Consider the following 18,488-nt stretch of genomic DNA (forward strand, 5'->3'; position numbering starts at 1 on the left):
AATCCTGCAGTGCTGTTTTACTCTGAAACTCCAGAAATATTTAGTGGAGGACAAAACTACAACCAGCTCTCCATTGGCATAGGGGGTGACTAGACAAGGACTGAAATTTTAGTTTAAGATGAACTGCTCCTTTAAATAAGCTTTTTGCACATCCTTTAGTCATCAGAACATAAATTGCAGGTCTATTTTACCTCACCATTTACAATTACAGTGTTATAAATGTAGCCAAATCCTTTAAATCCTCTAAATGCAGGTTTCATAAGAGCTTCTGTCCTTGGATCAACTGTTCTAACCATAAAAGTCAATGTAAAAATGTGGCCTTTTTCTATTAAATAACACCCTGCAAATGCACCCAGCAGAGGGCCAATCCTATTTCTGCAGTAGCTTTACTGCAGTCAAGGACTGGACTGTGTGTGTGCCTATATGATCGAGCCTTATGGACTCATAGGAGAAGTTAAAGCATTTGTAAAATGTGGCCTCTCCCTGCACTGCTGCTCTACCCTTGGGAAACTTTTAATCCTGTAGCATTAATGCAGCACAGGTAACTCTGGCAGATAAGGAAGCATGTCTGCTAGTCGATGTGGTAAAAGTGTGCATGTGCGTGTGTGTGGACGTGACTTAGTGTATGTGTATTCGCGCAGGGCAGCGTGGCGAACACTGGCGGAGAAAACAAACCCCAGCTGCAGCAGGCCTCAGGGTCAAACTGCATGGCAACGCTATTTCATCAGCAGTGAGGCTCCTTCCCTCTCTCTGTCTGTCCGGTTTACCCCACTCCCCTCCCTCCCTCTCTATCTCTATATCCTTCCATCCCTCTCTTTCTCTTGGCAACAGCTTGCTGATTAAAAAAATGGGCCTGACCCCAAATAAACCCTTCTGCCTATCTGTCTGACCCTAGCAGGGGAACAAGTCCCCCCGCAGCCATGAAGACTCACATTGGGACACTGCTGACAGCTGCAGACAAACCCACATGTAATACCAGAGCTTCCTGATGCAACCCCTGATCTCACTGCATGAATGGAGACGTCAAATTAATATATCTCAATAGAATCTTGATGCTGGAATGAAGACACACAGTGTTTGTCTTGCAGCATCTGTTTTTTCTCGTTGATTTGTTGTCTGATGTAACTGTGTTATCCTGTCATCGAGCCAGCTGACGGGGACACAATTCATTTTATGTGACATTTCAGAAATTTGGCAGTAAACCTAATTCACAGTTGGATGGGAGCGTAGCTTATGTCACACTAACCTTGGAGCGTGGCGGAGCGCGGATGTACCATTTACAGTCGACGGCCTCGCCAACGCCAGCCTTTCCGTCTTTCGTGATCTGATGGGACTCAACGATACCTTCTGGACCGACCAAGTCATACTGGCAGGCTGAAACACACGCACACGCATGAACACACACAAACATGCAAACATGTATACACATGTGTGGCCTCAAGCATGCACATGTGGACTCGCACAAAGACCACGCACGTGCACTTACTCATATACTTAAGACCACTAGAGGACAAAAAATATACACTGAACATGTCGTGACAATGCAGTGGGCTGCTGGGGAACCTTGGGTTCCGGCATTCATGTGGATGGCACTTGACAGAAATCACCAACCTTGCAGACCAAGTCAACCCTGCACGTAACAAACACAGCTGCACTCCTCGATAGTAGTGGCCCCTATAGGAGGACAATGTGCCCCGCCACACCATAAAAACTGCTCAGGAATGGCCCAAGGAACATGACAAACTCAAGGCATCAATCAGGCCTCCAATTTCAGCTTTTCCAAGAACAAGTCTGATCCAGGGAGGCTCTACCTTGCAACCCATTGGACTCCAAGAATCTGCCACCAGCACCCTGGTGCCAGACACCCTAGGGCACCCCCAGAGGTCCTAAGTCCATGCCTCAACTGGTCAGAGCCAAATCTGATCCATGTTGGGCCCTCCATGGATTGGACTTGTTCAAGCGCATCCCATGGATGCTTGATCGGATTGGGATCTGAGGAATTTAGAGGTCGATTTGCCGCCTTGTGCTCTTTATCCTGTTCCTCAGGACATTTGTAAGCCGTATTCATCATGTGGCAGGGTGCACTGTCCTGCCGGAAGGACCACTGCCATCAGGGAGTGCCCTCGCTTGAGGGGGGATTCTTGGTCTGCAGTAGTGTTTGTGGGGGTGGTGTGTCTCAGGTGACATCCACATGAATGCCACAAACTCAAGGTTTCCCAGCAGAACATTGCATTGTAACAAGATTATCCATGTGATTTGCTTCACCTGTCAGTGGTTTTAATGTTGTGGCTGATCAGTTTTTATCATAGAATGCTTTGTATATAATAAAACAGCAGTGTGAGAGTGCAAATGTGTAAACAAGTGAGGCAGAAAGGTAGAAAGGAAGAACCAGAGGCAGAAAGACAGAGAGAGCGAGTATACCTACAGGGCAGAGGTGGGGGTACTCCCAAGTCTGCAAAGTCTGGATCTGAGGAGAGAGCAGAAGAAGAGGGGAAGGGGTGGGGGTGTTCATATTTAATACATGATTACAAAATCAGGATCCTCACAAAGGCAAGAACAACCAGGTGCAACAATGTACTGAGGAGCTGCCTGCAGAGAAAACTGCTACTTCCCAAATTATTTTGGCGTCCTTCAATGCGTCAATAGCCTACTTTCTTTTGTTTGCGGCTCGATAGAACAAAGCTGCCGCCACGTTAGATGTCCACCATATCACCTACAGAGGTAGCGGGTCCACTTTAACAACCATGTTGCAGCTATGTTTCTACAGCAGTCATGAATGGACAAACCAAACACTGTTTTTCACATTTTTAATGGCCGCTGTAGGAGAGGATGAGACAAGGGGTGTTCAGTCTGTTTTAATCTGCAACTGCACCACTAGATGTCACTAAATCCTACACACTGGAGTGATTAAACCATCATTTCTTAGTTTCATTACAGGGTCTGTACTTCAACAATATGTAATAAGAAGTGCAGCGCATTGAAAAACACAAAGTTATAACTGTGAATTGCTTTTATGCTAAACAGATGAAGAGTATGAGCTCACCGCAGCTCCCCACTCCTCTGGAATGATGTAAAACGCCTTCATTAAAGCTATAGGCTATTAGTCAAAATATGGAATCAACCAAATTTACTGGCAATTACGGCTTTTGCAAGCAGATTTAGAGGATCAAGGTCAAACTCTTGAGCAGTTCTCCCTATGAGTAAAAACTGCTCTGAGCTCACCAAATATGTTGAATTTCTTATCTTTGTTCCCTTTTGTAGTGTCAGAACAAAACAGAACCGAAGCTTAACAGAGATAAATGGAGGAGCAGAAACATTAGAAATGGCCTTAAGAAAGGTTACAGAAATCTTTCCGGCAGGCCACTGGGGGATGTGAATCTAATCCTTAACCAAACTTTTACATGCTGTGAATAAAAACTCGAACAAAGCCGAGCTGAGGCCGTACATTTTGTCAGCCAAATAAGATAAGGGAAGCGTCTAGTAAAAGTTTTGAAAGTCAGCTTGAAACGAAAAAGGATTTTAAACACTTTTTTTTTCTGCTATAATGTTGCAATAAATTACATCAACAGGCGCGGCTTCGCTGAGGTGTGTTACCTCGTCTTGCTAGTGAAACATCACAGTCTCGTCTGTTATCCCCCAAAGATTCAGTATCGCTGCTCAGATGACTTCACACAAGACAGAAATTGACTCTTGAACATTTTCTACCATTCTCTCACGTCATCATTCCTCTGTGTGTGTGTGTGTGTGTGTGTGTGTGTGTGTGTGTGTGTGTGTGTGCGTAATGTGCGGAGACTTTTGTGTTGTCTACCCACCAAACTCCAGGAGAAAAAAATACTCACTTGTACAATGACAAAATAAATTATTTCAAAATTAAGAACCTGTCTGTCACTCATTCAAAACGTATTCTAAATAGCTATGTCTCAGTTTTCAATACAATCAAAGCAAATAATGATGAAAACCATTAAACTAGTCACGGGATAATTGTTCTTGCACTAATTGCGGGGCTCAAATTTCACCATGACGGCATGGCATGTCACCTTGTCGCCGTGCTGTGACACGTAGCATTGTGCTCGGAATCAAAAAAGCCCTCAGCACTAAATGCATTCCTGCTGATTCTATTTTATTCCAGCCTATGGTGACGGAGCACTTTTGCTGTCAAAGATATGCTGTTAGCTGTGAGCTTGAGGCGGCATTCATTTGGGGACAGAGCCTGCAGAAATGAGGGCTTCACATTAAATCTGATTGTCCCCCTGCAAATCGAGACATGGCTACCGCTGACTGGGCTCAGTGTGGAAAATGAGGTCTGATTGCGCAGCGTGAACACCTTGCCTAAATGTCACAGTTTTTCCTCGTCTGTATGTGTGCCCTATTTTTTCTGTCTAGACATGACTCAGCGCTTCAGTGTTTGTGCGCCGGACCTGAGGAACATGACCCGTATAGACCTGACAACGCTTGCACGCCTGATGACAAAACACCAGATGAAAAAAAAGAAAAGAAAAGTGAATGAAATGGCTGGTGGAGGGAGGATGAGCATTCATTGTGTTTGATGATGACACTCGCCGCATAAAACCTATAATCAAAGGAGAGAGATCCTTGGCACGATCTCGGCTGGGCTGTTGCGGGGATTCAGAGGGGCTGAACTTCCCCTTATGGTGAAGAGACGAAGAGCCCGTTGAATACCTGTGTGCAAATCTGGCAAGGCTGCAGAAAAACCCTGTCTCTCTCTGGCGCTTTCAATACCAACTGGGACGTAGTAAAAGACTCATGTGAACAGAGAAGCAGTAAAAAGACGTGCTTAGAGTCGACTCAAGGGCTTCTCACCACAATCCCTTCCTGATTAATTGCTCCCTTCAACTACGATTGAAAAGATCTGATATAAAAAGCTGAATGGGGAATACAATGCAGTTCACACGTGGCGCCTTTGGCCTTGGATAGTTAGGTGTGAGTGAGCAACTGTTTTCTTCTTTATTTTTGTTATTTGCTTGTACAGTACAAACAAATCCACCCACATGGCTGCTCTCAATCTGAAGAGGTGGCAAGTATTAACACAGAAAGTGATTTTTTCTTTCAATAGCACAACACAGACTGTTACTCTACTGAGAGTCTTTCTCCGCTTCTGCCCTCCAGCTCACTCCTTAATAAATATGCCGTTGTACGAAAGGCATGAGACAGCACAATCACCACTGCTAATGATGTTCATGATTAATCAGTTAAAGGATACATAAAATGCTCATTTTCAGGTTGATAATTATATTCTTGGCTACTACTGGAATAGGTTTACATGCTTAAGTGGTCAAAAAACACATCAGTTTTCTCATACTGTCCAGTGCTGCAGCACTGTATTCCCCCTCTGTCTGAAAGGCTCTGTTTTAGCTCATGCCTCTTTAAGGCCCCACCTTCCTGAAGTCCCAGTCTGCTCTGATTGGTCAGCTCACACACGCCTTAGCCAGAACTGCAAACAACAATGTAGCAGCTGTGCTATTTCAATTCTTACTGGACAAACTAGCATTTAATATGCAAATGTGTAAAACTGTGACATCATTTGATGTCACAAAGTCACAGATTTGTGGGTGGGCCTGCTGATGAGATGTTCAGGAGCAGTGTTTTCTGTGGGAGAGAGGAGCTTCTCTCCTTTGACCGTTTTAACTTCCAAGATCTTCTACATGGGCAACAACCTATAAAACACACTGAGAGAAAGCAAGAAAAAGAAAAGCAGTTAACCTATTATGAAACTGTTTACTGAGGTAATAAATCAAGTGAGAAGTGGGGTAATCTTCCATAAGCTTACATACAATTTGAGTTGTTTTTAAACACATTTCCCAAAATGTCAGACTATTCCCGAGCCTCCTCCATGTTTCCTTCCACTGGATGTATAGGTGTGTGTGTCGAGCAGGTGTGCAGGCGGTGGAAACAGACAGGGACGAGGGATGAGAAAATCAAAGTGGAAGACAGTTAATGAAACGGCGACCTTCGGGTCATGTGTGCTGGTTGTGTCAGAGATTTATTATTGGGCTTTGGCATCACTTAACCCACCACGATCACAAGGCCAAGCAACCTCAGGAGGAATGGATGCATGATGTACGCACAAACACGCACACACACAAACACTTTTGATAAGGGCTCTCCTTAACGTGGCGAAAAAAGGTCCCACTAAGAGGCTGCTATGCCTATAAATGCCTCTCGCGCGACCCTTGACCTTTTTAGACTCCGGCTCCTGAATTTCAATCAGGTCAGCTTCCGTTCCCCGCCGCCATCAATCACCTCCTCTCCTTCGCTGCTCTCCTTGATTAATCGATTCGATCAATTGCGCAGATTGATAAAATGATTGATGAACTATACAAAGCACGTGTACTCTTTCCGCAGCCCGTGATTTAACCTTGTTATTTATGAGCCGGATGCCTCAGCCTGGTCGCACCTATGTGATACTTGACCGCAGGAAACTTCAAAAGCATCGCGGCGCGTTGCTGCGTCAAATATTAAACATTATAATAAAAACCCCCATGTGGTCATGTGGGATATGTGCAGTCTGCGTCGCCATTGTGTTCACGCTGCAGCTCCTCTTTAGTGCTCGCTCTCTCCACTGCATTGTGCGAATGCCTTCCGCCTGAGCGAGCTTGAATTCAGAGCACATCCACACGTGGACACGCCCTCTTCCTTCCTCTCTTCATAAAGCTCGACTAAGTGTGTAATCTTCTGGGGCTTACTGTATTTAGCCTTTGCAACACAGAGAAATGCTCACTTTAAAGCCCGGGACTTTAAGTTGCCCGTCAGCGCTGCGTACATCGAGCACCTCAAAGAGAGAGAAAAAAAGGGGCTGTCATCTTCCTATAACACTTAATCCTGACATAAAAGATACGCTCACACCGCTGTACAGTACTTATGCACCTCCACTTGAAGGAATCGTTTGCAAAACCAGAGATTTACAGGGATAAAGCTGAATGTACGGATGTGTAAATGCCCCACGACGCAGGCACGAGCAGCCTGCAAACGCCAGCTGAAAATGTATCAATACAGAATTATAAGGTCGTACACACATGAAACACTCAACTGTCAGGGGATTGTAACTTCCAAGTAACTTCACATTGCTCTTCATAATACGGGCACGGCCCTATGTTTTATTAATGAAACACAATACATCTCATTTCATCTCATTTGCTGCTGAACATCAGGCTCCGCAGCCGCACCTCCCCTCAGTATCAGCCGCTGAGCCAGATGTATGTAAAGCGGCCTGTGGATGAGGCTTGCTGTGGTTATCGCCGTTTAGCAAGAGGACCCCAAACAAACACAAAAGCAGCCCCCGCACACACAAAAACTCAGTTTCCCAGTGGCCTCATTTCCTCTCAGCTGCTCAGCGGTGACATTTAAATAAGCATCTGATTAATAATCTCTGCTAAAGTGGTTGATCAAGCTAATGAATGGCTGCCATTAATCACACCAGGCGCAGCTGTGGATGGATGGAGCTGAGGAGACAGATGGAGGAAGAGGCAGAGAGGTGGAGACGGAGGAGGAGGAGGAAGAGGAAGGAAAGATTTTCCACACCTTGATTACTTTCGACCCTTTCAATCGCGACTAAAGAACAATTTTGGCAGAGGTGATTGTCTCTGTCATACTTTCACAGTTTCCCGTATTGAGCGGGCGTCTGCGGTTTTCAATCTCACCCAGCTGTCCCAAAACAAACCTACATGTTACATACGGCACTATTTAAAAAAACATCGCCTGAGAAAACAAAAAGCCATTGTGAAAAAAAACCCAGTTTTTAGATCAAACGCTGCCATAAAGATTAGCTATATAGCTAATACCCGTTCTACAGGGCTTTTGTTGACCCAACGGATGACAGCCCGACTATACAGGACGGTGACTGTGAAAGGAGGGGGCAACAGGATCTGTTGGGGACTGATAGGATTCACCACACCCTGGGTGTCATGGCCAGTGAGCTGGGTCCGTGCCCCGAACAGCGATTAGCAGCGATGTGTACCCCGACGCCAAGGCTACACACCAACGATCCCGCTAAGAACTGTACTGGACTAGTCTGCAGAGGGAAATGCAGGAAGAAAAAGAGTGTGTCTCGTGACATGAATTGCGAATTTTCCTGTTATTTATCCGAGGAAGGGTTAACTCACTGCCTCACATTCATACAGGCATTAATACAGCCTGCCCTTGACCTGTATTGATACACTGAATACAGCGAGGACCTGCAAAACCCCTGTGGAAAAAAGGCTACAGACTTATCCCCACTCCTATATCAACTACCAATAGTTAGAATGTCCTTGAGCAAGGCACTTAACCCCAATACTGTATGTTCCAGTGGAGGTGTTCGGTGTCCAGACATATCAGCTTAAATAAACATCCCGAGCTCAGAGGACGGACAGTCGCAGCCTTTTAGAGGCATATAGATTACAAGAACTGTGTGATCTCTGCCCTTGTGTGTGAACCGATGATTCATGAGATACATTATTGATCTCCATAAAAGAAGCAGCAGTAGGGCAGCTCCTGATGTGGACAGGGATACAGTGTCTTGCTCAAGGACAACTCAGCAGAGCGAGCGCGTGACTCTCGGGGGTCATCTCGTTCATCTTCAGCTTCATCAACACCACACCGTGCTTCAGATTGGTTCATTTGTATTGATCTTCCACTGGAGGCTATTTAACAGTATTCATAGATAAAAGTGTCAATGCCTGGTTCATTTAGGGCATATACTGTACAACACAAACATATGAGCAACATAGGGTTTATATATTTCACTCGTACTGTGCAACAGATTTATGTCAAATCTTTGTGGAATGCAGGTGTTACAGTGCAGTTAATTCAAATATATGCCAATTATATCAAACTGATAGATGAATGTATATTTTTTTACACACGACAGTTGTATTGTTATAATATATATGCATATACTCATATATTCAATTAAGAAATATAAACGTATAGGGCCTTCAAATATGTGGCATATAAATGATTCCAGGCTATAAACATAAATAACATACAGTATGACATACTTAATATATATTAGATGTCCATATGGGTACAATGCATTGTATTTTAAAAATACACTGTTGTATGTGTTGTTCATTTACTTTCTTAATTAGTTTTGATTGCACTGACTGAAATGTCGCTCTGGTCTCCAGCCCATTGAGCACAGTGGCATTGAGTTAGAAAACCTCTTATTTGCTAATTAATCTGCTCATTTGTCCGTTCGCCTGTCCCTCTGTCCACACATCTGTCTACACTCTCTTCCTGTAACATTTTTCTGCTGCTAGGAGTTTGGCTCATTCTGCAGCTGCCTGCTCGCTCACACTGTATGTGTCACATCAAATAAAGTTGTCCATCAAGATTTTTGCTTTCAAAGGACAGCAGGGAATTCGGTCGCTGGGATGGAGTTTCACTTCATTTTGCAGCTTTATTCACAGTGATGGATATGAGAAATCTGTTTATAGCTGTGTGTGCAGCTTTGTGTGTGTGTGTGTGTGTGCGCGTGCTCATAGTTGTGTTGTGTGTGTGTTCTTCCATCCTGTCTATTGGTCAAGCTGTTAACTGCAGCTCCCCTCCTTCTCTCCTCCTTCCTTCCTCCCAGAATGCCCCTGGGAAGCACTGACAAGGACACAAATCTGATCCTGAAACAGCGCTTCTTCTTCCAGCACCTTCAGAATAATATAACCCATCCGAAGTGGACGTCGTGGAACACAATACTGCAGTGGTGTCTTGGTAGATGGGTACACTGTGGAACTTTGAAACAGTGCACCAAGAAAAACTGCCATATCTTTAGTATTTCGTTTTAACTACAATACATGTACAGGCCCCTTAAAATTGTACCTAAATAGACACTTGAATGAATGTAGTGAGTTATTTTCCACAACTGATGATTCTAAAGACCAAAACGTAGAGGAAGGACCAGCTTGCCTATAAGAGAGACCTTGAAATCACTGTACACGTTCAGGTGATGGCGGTCTGAATGGCCATGATCACCAACACTTGTGAAACCCTGTGATTCAGCGGCTGCCGGTGCAGTGTTGTCAAAGGATACTCCATCACAGTTTGTTGGCTGCTGTTACTCGTGTTTCATACCCCGCTACAAAGATTGCAGGTTATGGAGACCGCAGCGAGGAAAGGGACTTTTTCACCTTGAGTTTATCCAGAAGACTGTGGTTCTCCACATCAAGGGTCATAGCCTAGACAGGCCCCTCATTGCCTGTAAGTACTACCAGAAAGGCTAAAATCAGGAATTAAAAAAGTCTCCGTGCACAGTTAAAGGGTAACGCTGGTGATTGTACACATGATGGTTACATGTCTCTGGGAATACTATTGTATATGTGAAAAAGATACAAAAGATGTTTGCCAAGTGTTGTGTAAAGGGCCACGCAAAAGCCGCTGCTCAGCTGCTCAAAGCTGTATAGAGATTCTGGTTTATCAACCTGACTGCAGCACTGTAGTGCGGAGCTGACCTCTGTTGTCGGGTGTCTAGGAATTGTTGACTGCTGACTGAACTTGTTCACTGTTGATGTAGCAACCGCCACCGCTGATGAAAAGGTAATGTTTAAAGTCTCATTCACGAAAAGTTTAGTCGCGTTCGCCAACTTCAATCTAAAAAAAAGCACCGTTACCTTGAGGTTTGAACATTGTTGGGAACATTTAGATAATGTCCACAACTTAGACATTTCAATGCAGAATTACCACCTGTCATATCGTTAACCTGATAAAACTGACTCAAGTGATGTCGCTTGAGTCCGCGTCGGATTGGGGCAGAAGACGACAAGTTTGAAATTGACAAACAAAACATCTGGTACGGTGGAGTTGGAAAGAGTTGAGCTTACCATTTGTCTTTAGCCCGGTATTCATTGCTGCTTGAGGCTAGCCAGTAAAGGCTACATTAGCCGGTACTTGCATGACACACCCACAGTTGCATTGTGGGTATTGGAGGCACTAGATTTTGACAAGGAGTAAGGATGTTTGCAATCACAAAGACATTATCTTTGGTTCTGTTGCATCGGTTTTGATGTTTTTATTTTTTAATTGTCTGTTCCGAGACACAAATTCCAGAAGTGCAGTTCTAAATCTGCGGAGTACTCTTTCCACCCAAGCCATTATATACCTTCACATATGCACCACTACACCTCTGGTACGTGCAGCTACATCTGATTTCAAGCAAATTTGTGTAAATGACTGTGAAGCTTGTTAATGCAGAGAACCCAATTTTTTTGTGTGTAAGCTTGGGTTTTGCGTGTGTGTGTGTTTGTGTGTGTGCGTGTCTGAGATGCATTGATGGCTCACGCAGGAGCCCATTCCTGATGGAGCAGTTAGTTGTCCCCAGGCATCACAGGTGTTTCTATCTAAGTGATGCCCCAATGACAGACACATTCCATCCAGGTTCCATTTGGGCAGCCATGCAATAAATCAACACAACATCGCCTCTCTGCCACTCATTACTGCACACAGACTGTCTGCGAGGCACAGAGGGAAAAGAAACACAATGACATAAAGGGACAGAGCCAGGACAGTTCTGCTGATCTGCAAACAATGCACCCCCCCTCCCAAGAAAGGTAATTTGAGAGTCTGATTGCTTTCTTGAGATAGTGTTTCATTTCACTGTCATGGAATTATGAGAGGTAGCCGACTCATGTTTCAATTTTCACTGCCGCTCTGCATCTGTTACTGAGGGCCCAGGGGGGAATCAATGGCTCACAGACTCCTCTGTGCCAACAACAGGCTACAATTTGACCCAGTGGGGTTATAAACTGCAGCCAAACACACTTAAGCTAGTGGCCAATACAAACACAAATGGATTTAAGGGAATGCAGAACAAACAGCTTGCCCTCGTTAGCGCAGTAACAGTCTTGGTGAGGCGGTTTAAGATGAGAAATAATGTGATTTTAAGGTGAAATTGTGTGTAATATTGGCCTTCAAAGAAACCGAAATCAGTGAGCAGAAGGAAATTAAAAGAGAGTTCGGGGAAAAGTAAATCTGTGGTTGTGTGAGAGCGATGGAGAGACCGGCAGAGGAAGAGAGAGATTATCAGAGAGAGATTAGGAAACAGGCAGAGAGAGAGAGAGAAGGATGCAGATTGAGATTTTGGCCTCCGAGATCCACCGTTTCCTACACTTCTCCATCACTAAAGTGATTGACATATTGTCTGAAAAGAAGCGTAATAGGATTTACAGCTGCATTAAGAATATTACACCACCAGTGCAGCTGTGTAGCACAACAAGAGCTCTAAAGGGAGCCGGTCATTAGACCAGAGGCAGCACGAGCTATAAAACCCCACAGTTCTGGTAACAATCACAACTGTCAGCTGTGCTGGATACATTTCCAACATTCATGTTCCCTTTGAGAACATAATCCCGACAACACATGAGCTACTACAACAGCTACTTCCACTATGTGTTTCCAGAAAACACGGCTGGCAGAATGGAGTGCAGTTAACTCGTGCACAGAAGTGAGGCGTTTAGAGAACGACACAACCGTTTTGAGGAGAAACCTCAAGAGAGAGATTCTGAGCATTGAGCACTTGAGAAAACAGCAAATGTGACCCACAGCGACAGTATTTTGCTTCTGCGGCTCTAGAAGTTATGTCATCAGGGTATTCCGGACTGCTATTTCTGATCTATTTTTATTGTTTTTAACAAGAAAGCCTGAAGACAAACGGGTTAGAGAGATGTGAATGTGACAAGGCAGGGAAGAGATCCTATCATATTAAAGGCACACTATGTCGTTTTGGAAAAAGATTCAAACGGGAAAGGTAATATTTACAATATAAAAAAATTCTTAGAAGTATTTATTTGACCAATATATTTCCTTAACTGGATAAACAGGCAGTCCTCGGAGGGTCTCCAGAACACTGTTTGAAGCTAGAAAGGTGGCTACTTCGACGAGTCCTCCAGATATAAGTATTAATTCTAAATGGTTTGTTTATTCAGACATGAAAATCAACCCATAAATATTTTTCTCTGATAAAAATTTCTTCCCCAAAACTACATAGCGCACCTTTAGATACTTGCTATTGTGGCCTCGACTGCACTGATAGTGGCAATTTTTTGTCCGTCAAAAGATCCCCAGTTTTTGCAATGGCAAATTTGTCTTTTGATTGGAAACGGAAAGAAGTGTATTTTGTGTTTAAAGCTGATGTGGTGAACCTGTTGGCAGGAGCAACATTACTGTGCATTTAGAGTTGTGATTCTGGCCACTTGATCGTTGGGAGTCCAATATTCACTCACCTTTATGGTCTCGGTTCAGCTTTCTATCTGTAAAATGGTACTGAGTGGGTGTAGCAATTATCATTTCAAAAGTCTAACATACTATAACATATCATGTAATAACAGTCACACATCTTCTCTACATCCAAATAGGTATGTAACTTGACTTCTCACTTTTTCCCCCTGAACAAACTACTAACCACCACACTTTCGCTTAACGCGTCAGAGGGACGCTGCTCTCTGCTATCACATGCGAGGACATGCAGCTTCTTCTCAAACCCCCAGACGACGGCCCTGCCTGACCACGTGACCTCTGAAAAAAGCTAACCAAGCCAGGTGAGCACGTCATGAGGGAGATAAATGAAGTGAGGCTGCCAGACCCTGACTTGCCACAAACCCACAAGCTTCGATCTCCTGTCCTCCTCACTCTGACCCCTCTGTCTCTGTTGGGAGACGTCAGGTGTTAAATCGGCTGAATCCGAATGGAAGTATTCAGTGTGGTGGGCTACCTGCGTTAGGTCTAAGTCTCTCCCCACTGAGCCCAGAGGATAATCCATGCAGGGCTGGAGTCTCTTCAACCAGCGCTGGACACAGCAGCTGTATGGGGACACACAAGGCCATTTTTGACCCCTCGTGTTAATTCATTCCATATCTGTTCAAACGGAAACTGGATTAATTTCCCCTTTTTTTACGTGCAGCGATTTTGCTCAATTGTTTGTCGGTGACAATAAACGATGGTCCGCTCTGTTTGAATTGGATTCACTTCCCCTCTACAAAATCATAAGCTCATCATAAAAGTAATACACTGCGCTCTTTGGGCCATTGTCTTCCTCGCTCTCACCCTCCCCGACTCTCTCTCTCTACCCGGTCTATTTCCAAAACACTTAAGCCCGCTAAATTTAGCCAACCCTGATTGTGCATTAAGGCCATAACAGGCGGAAAGTATTTATGCCAGTCAGCAAAGTATTCTTGGACGGACTTGCTCGACGGGGTGACTGGCAGTGCACCGACAAAATCTGGTGTCACAGTCGCCGGAGCGCTCATTTCATTGGATATTATTTGGAGAAGAAGAGCGTTCCCTTTGTGCGCATCAAAGATTGTGTCAATTCTCCCGAGACGTCACATTAAGTATGAAATCGCGTGAAATTGCCAGGCAAGTAATCACCCGGAGTGGTTAAACATAATGGTGGCAAATACCCAGGGCTGAGTGCTTTCCTTGCAGCATGGCATATTTTCAAGCCGTGGCCATTACATCCAAATAAGTAAATGCAATCAGCGGAGGAAAGAGAGAGAGAGAGAGAGGGCGGTGGGGCTGTAGTCACATACTAATAGAAATTAAATTTCTATCTGCACACTGAAAACTGCATTTACACTTGCAACCTCAGGTTTTACTGTTCCAAACAACTCCCAACAGGGCAGGCTAGAGGGTAATGGAGGGTGACCGCAGCGCTGGACTTCATTTCGCCAGCGATTTAGGAACAATGAAAACAGCTGAAATGCCTGAACACTGAAATGAAATGGGGGGTGGGGGCTGCTTTAGCAACCCACACCCTTAAGTATATCTATAGTTTTGAACTCTTCATCATTTGCATTTTATGCTGTTAAATGACTCAAACTGGTATTGACAACAAAAAAAAGAAGAATCTATCATCAAAGTTTCCCTGCTTCCTCTTTCTCCACACATCCTGCGCCTCTGTGGGATCGCAGCGGCAGCGTGCGCTCAAGCGTGCGTTCATCTTATTATAAATTCACTTTGGGTAATTGAGATTAATACTGAATGTGCTAAATATCCACTGAGAGTAACACAGACACCAGTCCCTTGTTGATGATGCTTTCTTAAAGGAAAAGTTTGCCAAAAAGTGAAAATTCAGTCAGTACCTTTTCACCTCCATGTCGATAAAAAAAAAAAAGTCGGGTGAAGTTTAGCTGTCTGCAGAACATTTCTGGAGCTTCACAGCAAAACAACATTGCCCAAAACAACTGAAGTAGATGGGGACTTGTTTTTAAATGTAAATAAACAACTGAAAAGGAAACATAAAATGGCTCCATACAGCTGTCTGGGGTAACCCAAGTCTCTGGAAGGGTAAGATCCCAAATTGAATTAAAAAAAAGTTATTTAACCCTTGTTAGAGTTAAGATTCTCAGTGCAGCCGTTAAGCTAAAGGTATTTAAAATGGGTGCACAAGCTCAACTGCGAGTCGAGGGTGTGGATATTGTCTTTTTAAATGAATTTTGGATTCCAGAGACTTGTATAATGCTGGAGAAGCTGTATGGAGCCCTTTAGTGGGTTGATTTTTCATGCTTTAAAACAATTCCCAGTCTGTTTCAGTGGTTCAGGAGAGTGCTGCAGATCTGTTTTTTCTGTAAGGCATAAGGGTGAGTAGATGATGACTGAATTTAAATTTTAGGTGCAGCTCATCCTTTATCTGTTGCTTCATCCCCAAGAGGGCCTGTTTTTTGAAAAATCCTGGAGGTGTTTCTCAGGGAGAGGGAAAAGTCTTCTCCAGCAGCCACTACTGTGTGTAAAGAAATAAAAGAAGTAGAAAAAAAACTGCTGACTGTGGCATATCCTTCCTGAACTCACAGCGGAGCGGAGGAGGTCAGATTGTTTGAGTATCTGTCAATAACTCCCACTGATCCGGGTCTAAAAGTTCTGCACGTCTGTACTTTAGCAGTCATGGTTACTTTGCTTTCATCTACTAAGGGCTGCAGTCTCACCTATGGCCGGCACTGGAAGCCAATAATCCATAACACCAGCATTGATATCAGCACAAATGCAAATGTGCATATACACGCACAAGGCCATGCAGCAAGGCGATAAGAGGAGGGGGCGCCGTCCCCTTCGTTAGCAGAATGATCCTGCCATCCTGCCTCTCCTTCCCCGGGCAGCGCAGAGGCAGCAGAGGGCTTGTTTAGATGAATATACCAGTCAAGTCTTCCTGAATCATTTATCCTTTATCTGACTGAAGTTGTTGCGAGTTAGAATCCATGGCCCCGGCCACAGCTCTGAAATATCACTAGCCTAACTGCTGTGTATTGACAAATCCATGGCGCTGCCCGTGGTGCTGCAGTGGCAGATGGATCTGTAATTGTGCCTTTTTCCCCCTCAGTCCCATCCTTCTGTCAGCTTTATCGAGGATCTGTAATATTCTGTCAACTATACACTATAAACACTAAGTTCTATATTATATCCCAGCCTATAGTCTATAGAGTGGTGTCACCTTCACAGTCACAGTGACACGTAGGATCATGCAGTTCACAGAGACTGTGTTGCTTCACTCACCTGGTCTGCATCTCTTCCCCCTTGTTAGTTCAGCTCGTATTAAGCATTAAGCCTGTGTGTCCCCCCCCCCCCCGGCTCTCTGTTCGGTCGTCTTTTCAGTTCTGTTGTCATCGTTCCTTCATTCTGCGCTTCTGTTACTTTTCCCCGTCCTCATTCTCTCCCTGTGTTCTGCATTTGTTCACCTTGGATTAATCGTTTGTTCTCTAAATTTGTTTTATGGTGAAGTTGCCTCGATTCTCTTCATCCCTGGCTTTTATTGCTGAGTAGAATTTTTGATGCTTAAACCACGTCCCCGGACTGAGTCACCTCAATAACATAACACTTTAGGGGGGGGGACATGGTTACATATTTTAGTGAGCGAGGGGAGGAGAGACATTGGTTACTGACCACATCACCCCATACCATTTAAAAACAGCACACTGTGGTGTTACAGCCTCGGTTTTGTTAGGATTAAAGATATAGTGTAGTGATTGGCTTTACTCACAGAAAAGAAAGAGAACAAGCCTATTTCCAAAAATGTCCAACTGCTCCTTTAAATCTACGCCCTCGCAACAGGAGAGGCCTTTGAGATTTATTCGCGACAATAAAAACAAGATGTTCAATCCCACCGCTTTCTCATCACCTCCTCTAAATACACCTCCACCTCACTGCAGTGGCACTTGATTAAGTCCCTGTTGGCACAGCAACAAATATCAGCATGCACATTGAGCTACTGATGAACCATCAGCTGAGGCCCACCAACGCCGCCGCTCCCATCTTTCCTCCTCATCGTCGACGACAACGCTTGTAGGGGAGGGCCGATCGAGCGCCGCGCAGTAAATTCCGGCGCGCCCTCATCTCGGCACATGACTGATCGCTGTCAGCGGCGACGGATTTCATTGAGAGGAGGGTGAGATATGAGGTTGTTATGGTGTTGCGGTCGATCAAACTGTAGCAAAGAGAGGCTGCTTTCATCTGTGTACGCGCGCACACGTGTGCAAGTATGTGGGCACATACATTAGCGACCTCATCCAATTACGTGGGTGCCTGTGTACATTCAAGATTTGCGTGCATGCTCTGCTTTAAGTGCCCAGATGTTCCATTTTGTTGCGTTGCTCGCTGTCGTTGCTTTTTATGGCTGTGCTGACATGCTCCCATATGGACACATCTTTGGTGACAGGCTCATAATTTCAGTCAGCAAAGGCCCCTGAAATGCCTTCTAATAAGACTGGACCGCTGCCAGAGTCTGCGCTCTAACCACTGATGGACAGTCATATTCAACTGTGTTCAGGGGTTGTCGGCTGACAATCTGATAAGCACTCATACAAAGAAAGAAAAAGCCTTTTGCCAGATAATGAAAGAGTCTCTCATTTATTTCCTGAAGTAGTTAGCATATTGCTGGTCTTGTGCGGAAAGCTCCTACTGTATAATGTATAAGTAAGTATCAGCCAAAATGCAAAGGTCTTGAGGCGTTGCTTTGAGCGTCTCAAGATGTGCTGTTCTGTTGTGGACCCGACAATCTGACCTCCGCGCAGAAGAAGAGTAAAACCTTATTTGAATATGAAAGTGAGTGAGAAATTAAGATAGATCCTACGGTCCCTGATGAAAAGCTGAGAACACATTAATAAGGACACAGTTCTCACTATAAAACAGTTTTCTTGTGTTCTCATTTGAAGTTACTCTGCGAAGGTTTTTGCAATCGGGGTTCTCATTCTCCGAACTCCCCCCTCAAAAATGTGTTTTTCTTGCATGTTATTGTGCAACCCAGTGTTCAACTATTACATAGATTGACATCACATTTGGTAAGCACATTAAATCCCCCCCTCAGGTTGACTTTCATTAACTTCTGCAATCCCTTTACATCAAGTGCCATTATCTGGTCAAAGTTTGTATTTTTCCGATTGCTAGCATGCAAATGTTAGCATGCTAACACACTAGACTACTGGTTAGCATGGTTGTCTCTATCAGATGGGAGTAACCGCCCAGTCCGACTTATGTATGAGTGAGCACGTCCGCCATCATGGACAGCTAGGTATGGCAAC

The 18,488-nt window shown here is 44.4% G+C and overlaps 1 protein-coding gene across 3 annotated transcripts in view; it reads right to left on the bottom strand.

Annotated features, from left to right (window-relative positions):
* Window positions 1-18,488, bottom strand: part of neto1l (neuropilin (NRP) and tolloid (TLL)-like 1, like) — a 75,635-nt gene that overhangs the window by 23,799 nt on the left and 33,348 nt on the right. For all 3 annotated transcript variants that reach the window (XM_030398707.1, XM_030398706.1, XM_030398705.1), the window contains exons 5-6: window positions 2,426-2,467; window positions 1,247-1,374 (exon numbers count right to left, since the gene is read on the bottom strand). In XM_030398707.1, coding sequence (XP_030254567.1) covers window positions 1,247-1,374; window positions 2,426-2,467 — 170 coding nt within the window. The remainder of the gene's footprint in view (window positions 1-1,246; window positions 1,375-2,425; window positions 2,468-18,488) is intronic.

This window comes from Sparus aurata, chromosome 19 (genome assembly GCF_900880675.1).
Source record: "Sparus aurata chromosome 19, fSpaAur1.1, whole genome shotgun sequence".
Lineage (NCBI taxonomy): Eukaryota > Metazoa > Chordata > Actinopteri > Spariformes > Sparidae > Sparus > Sparus aurata.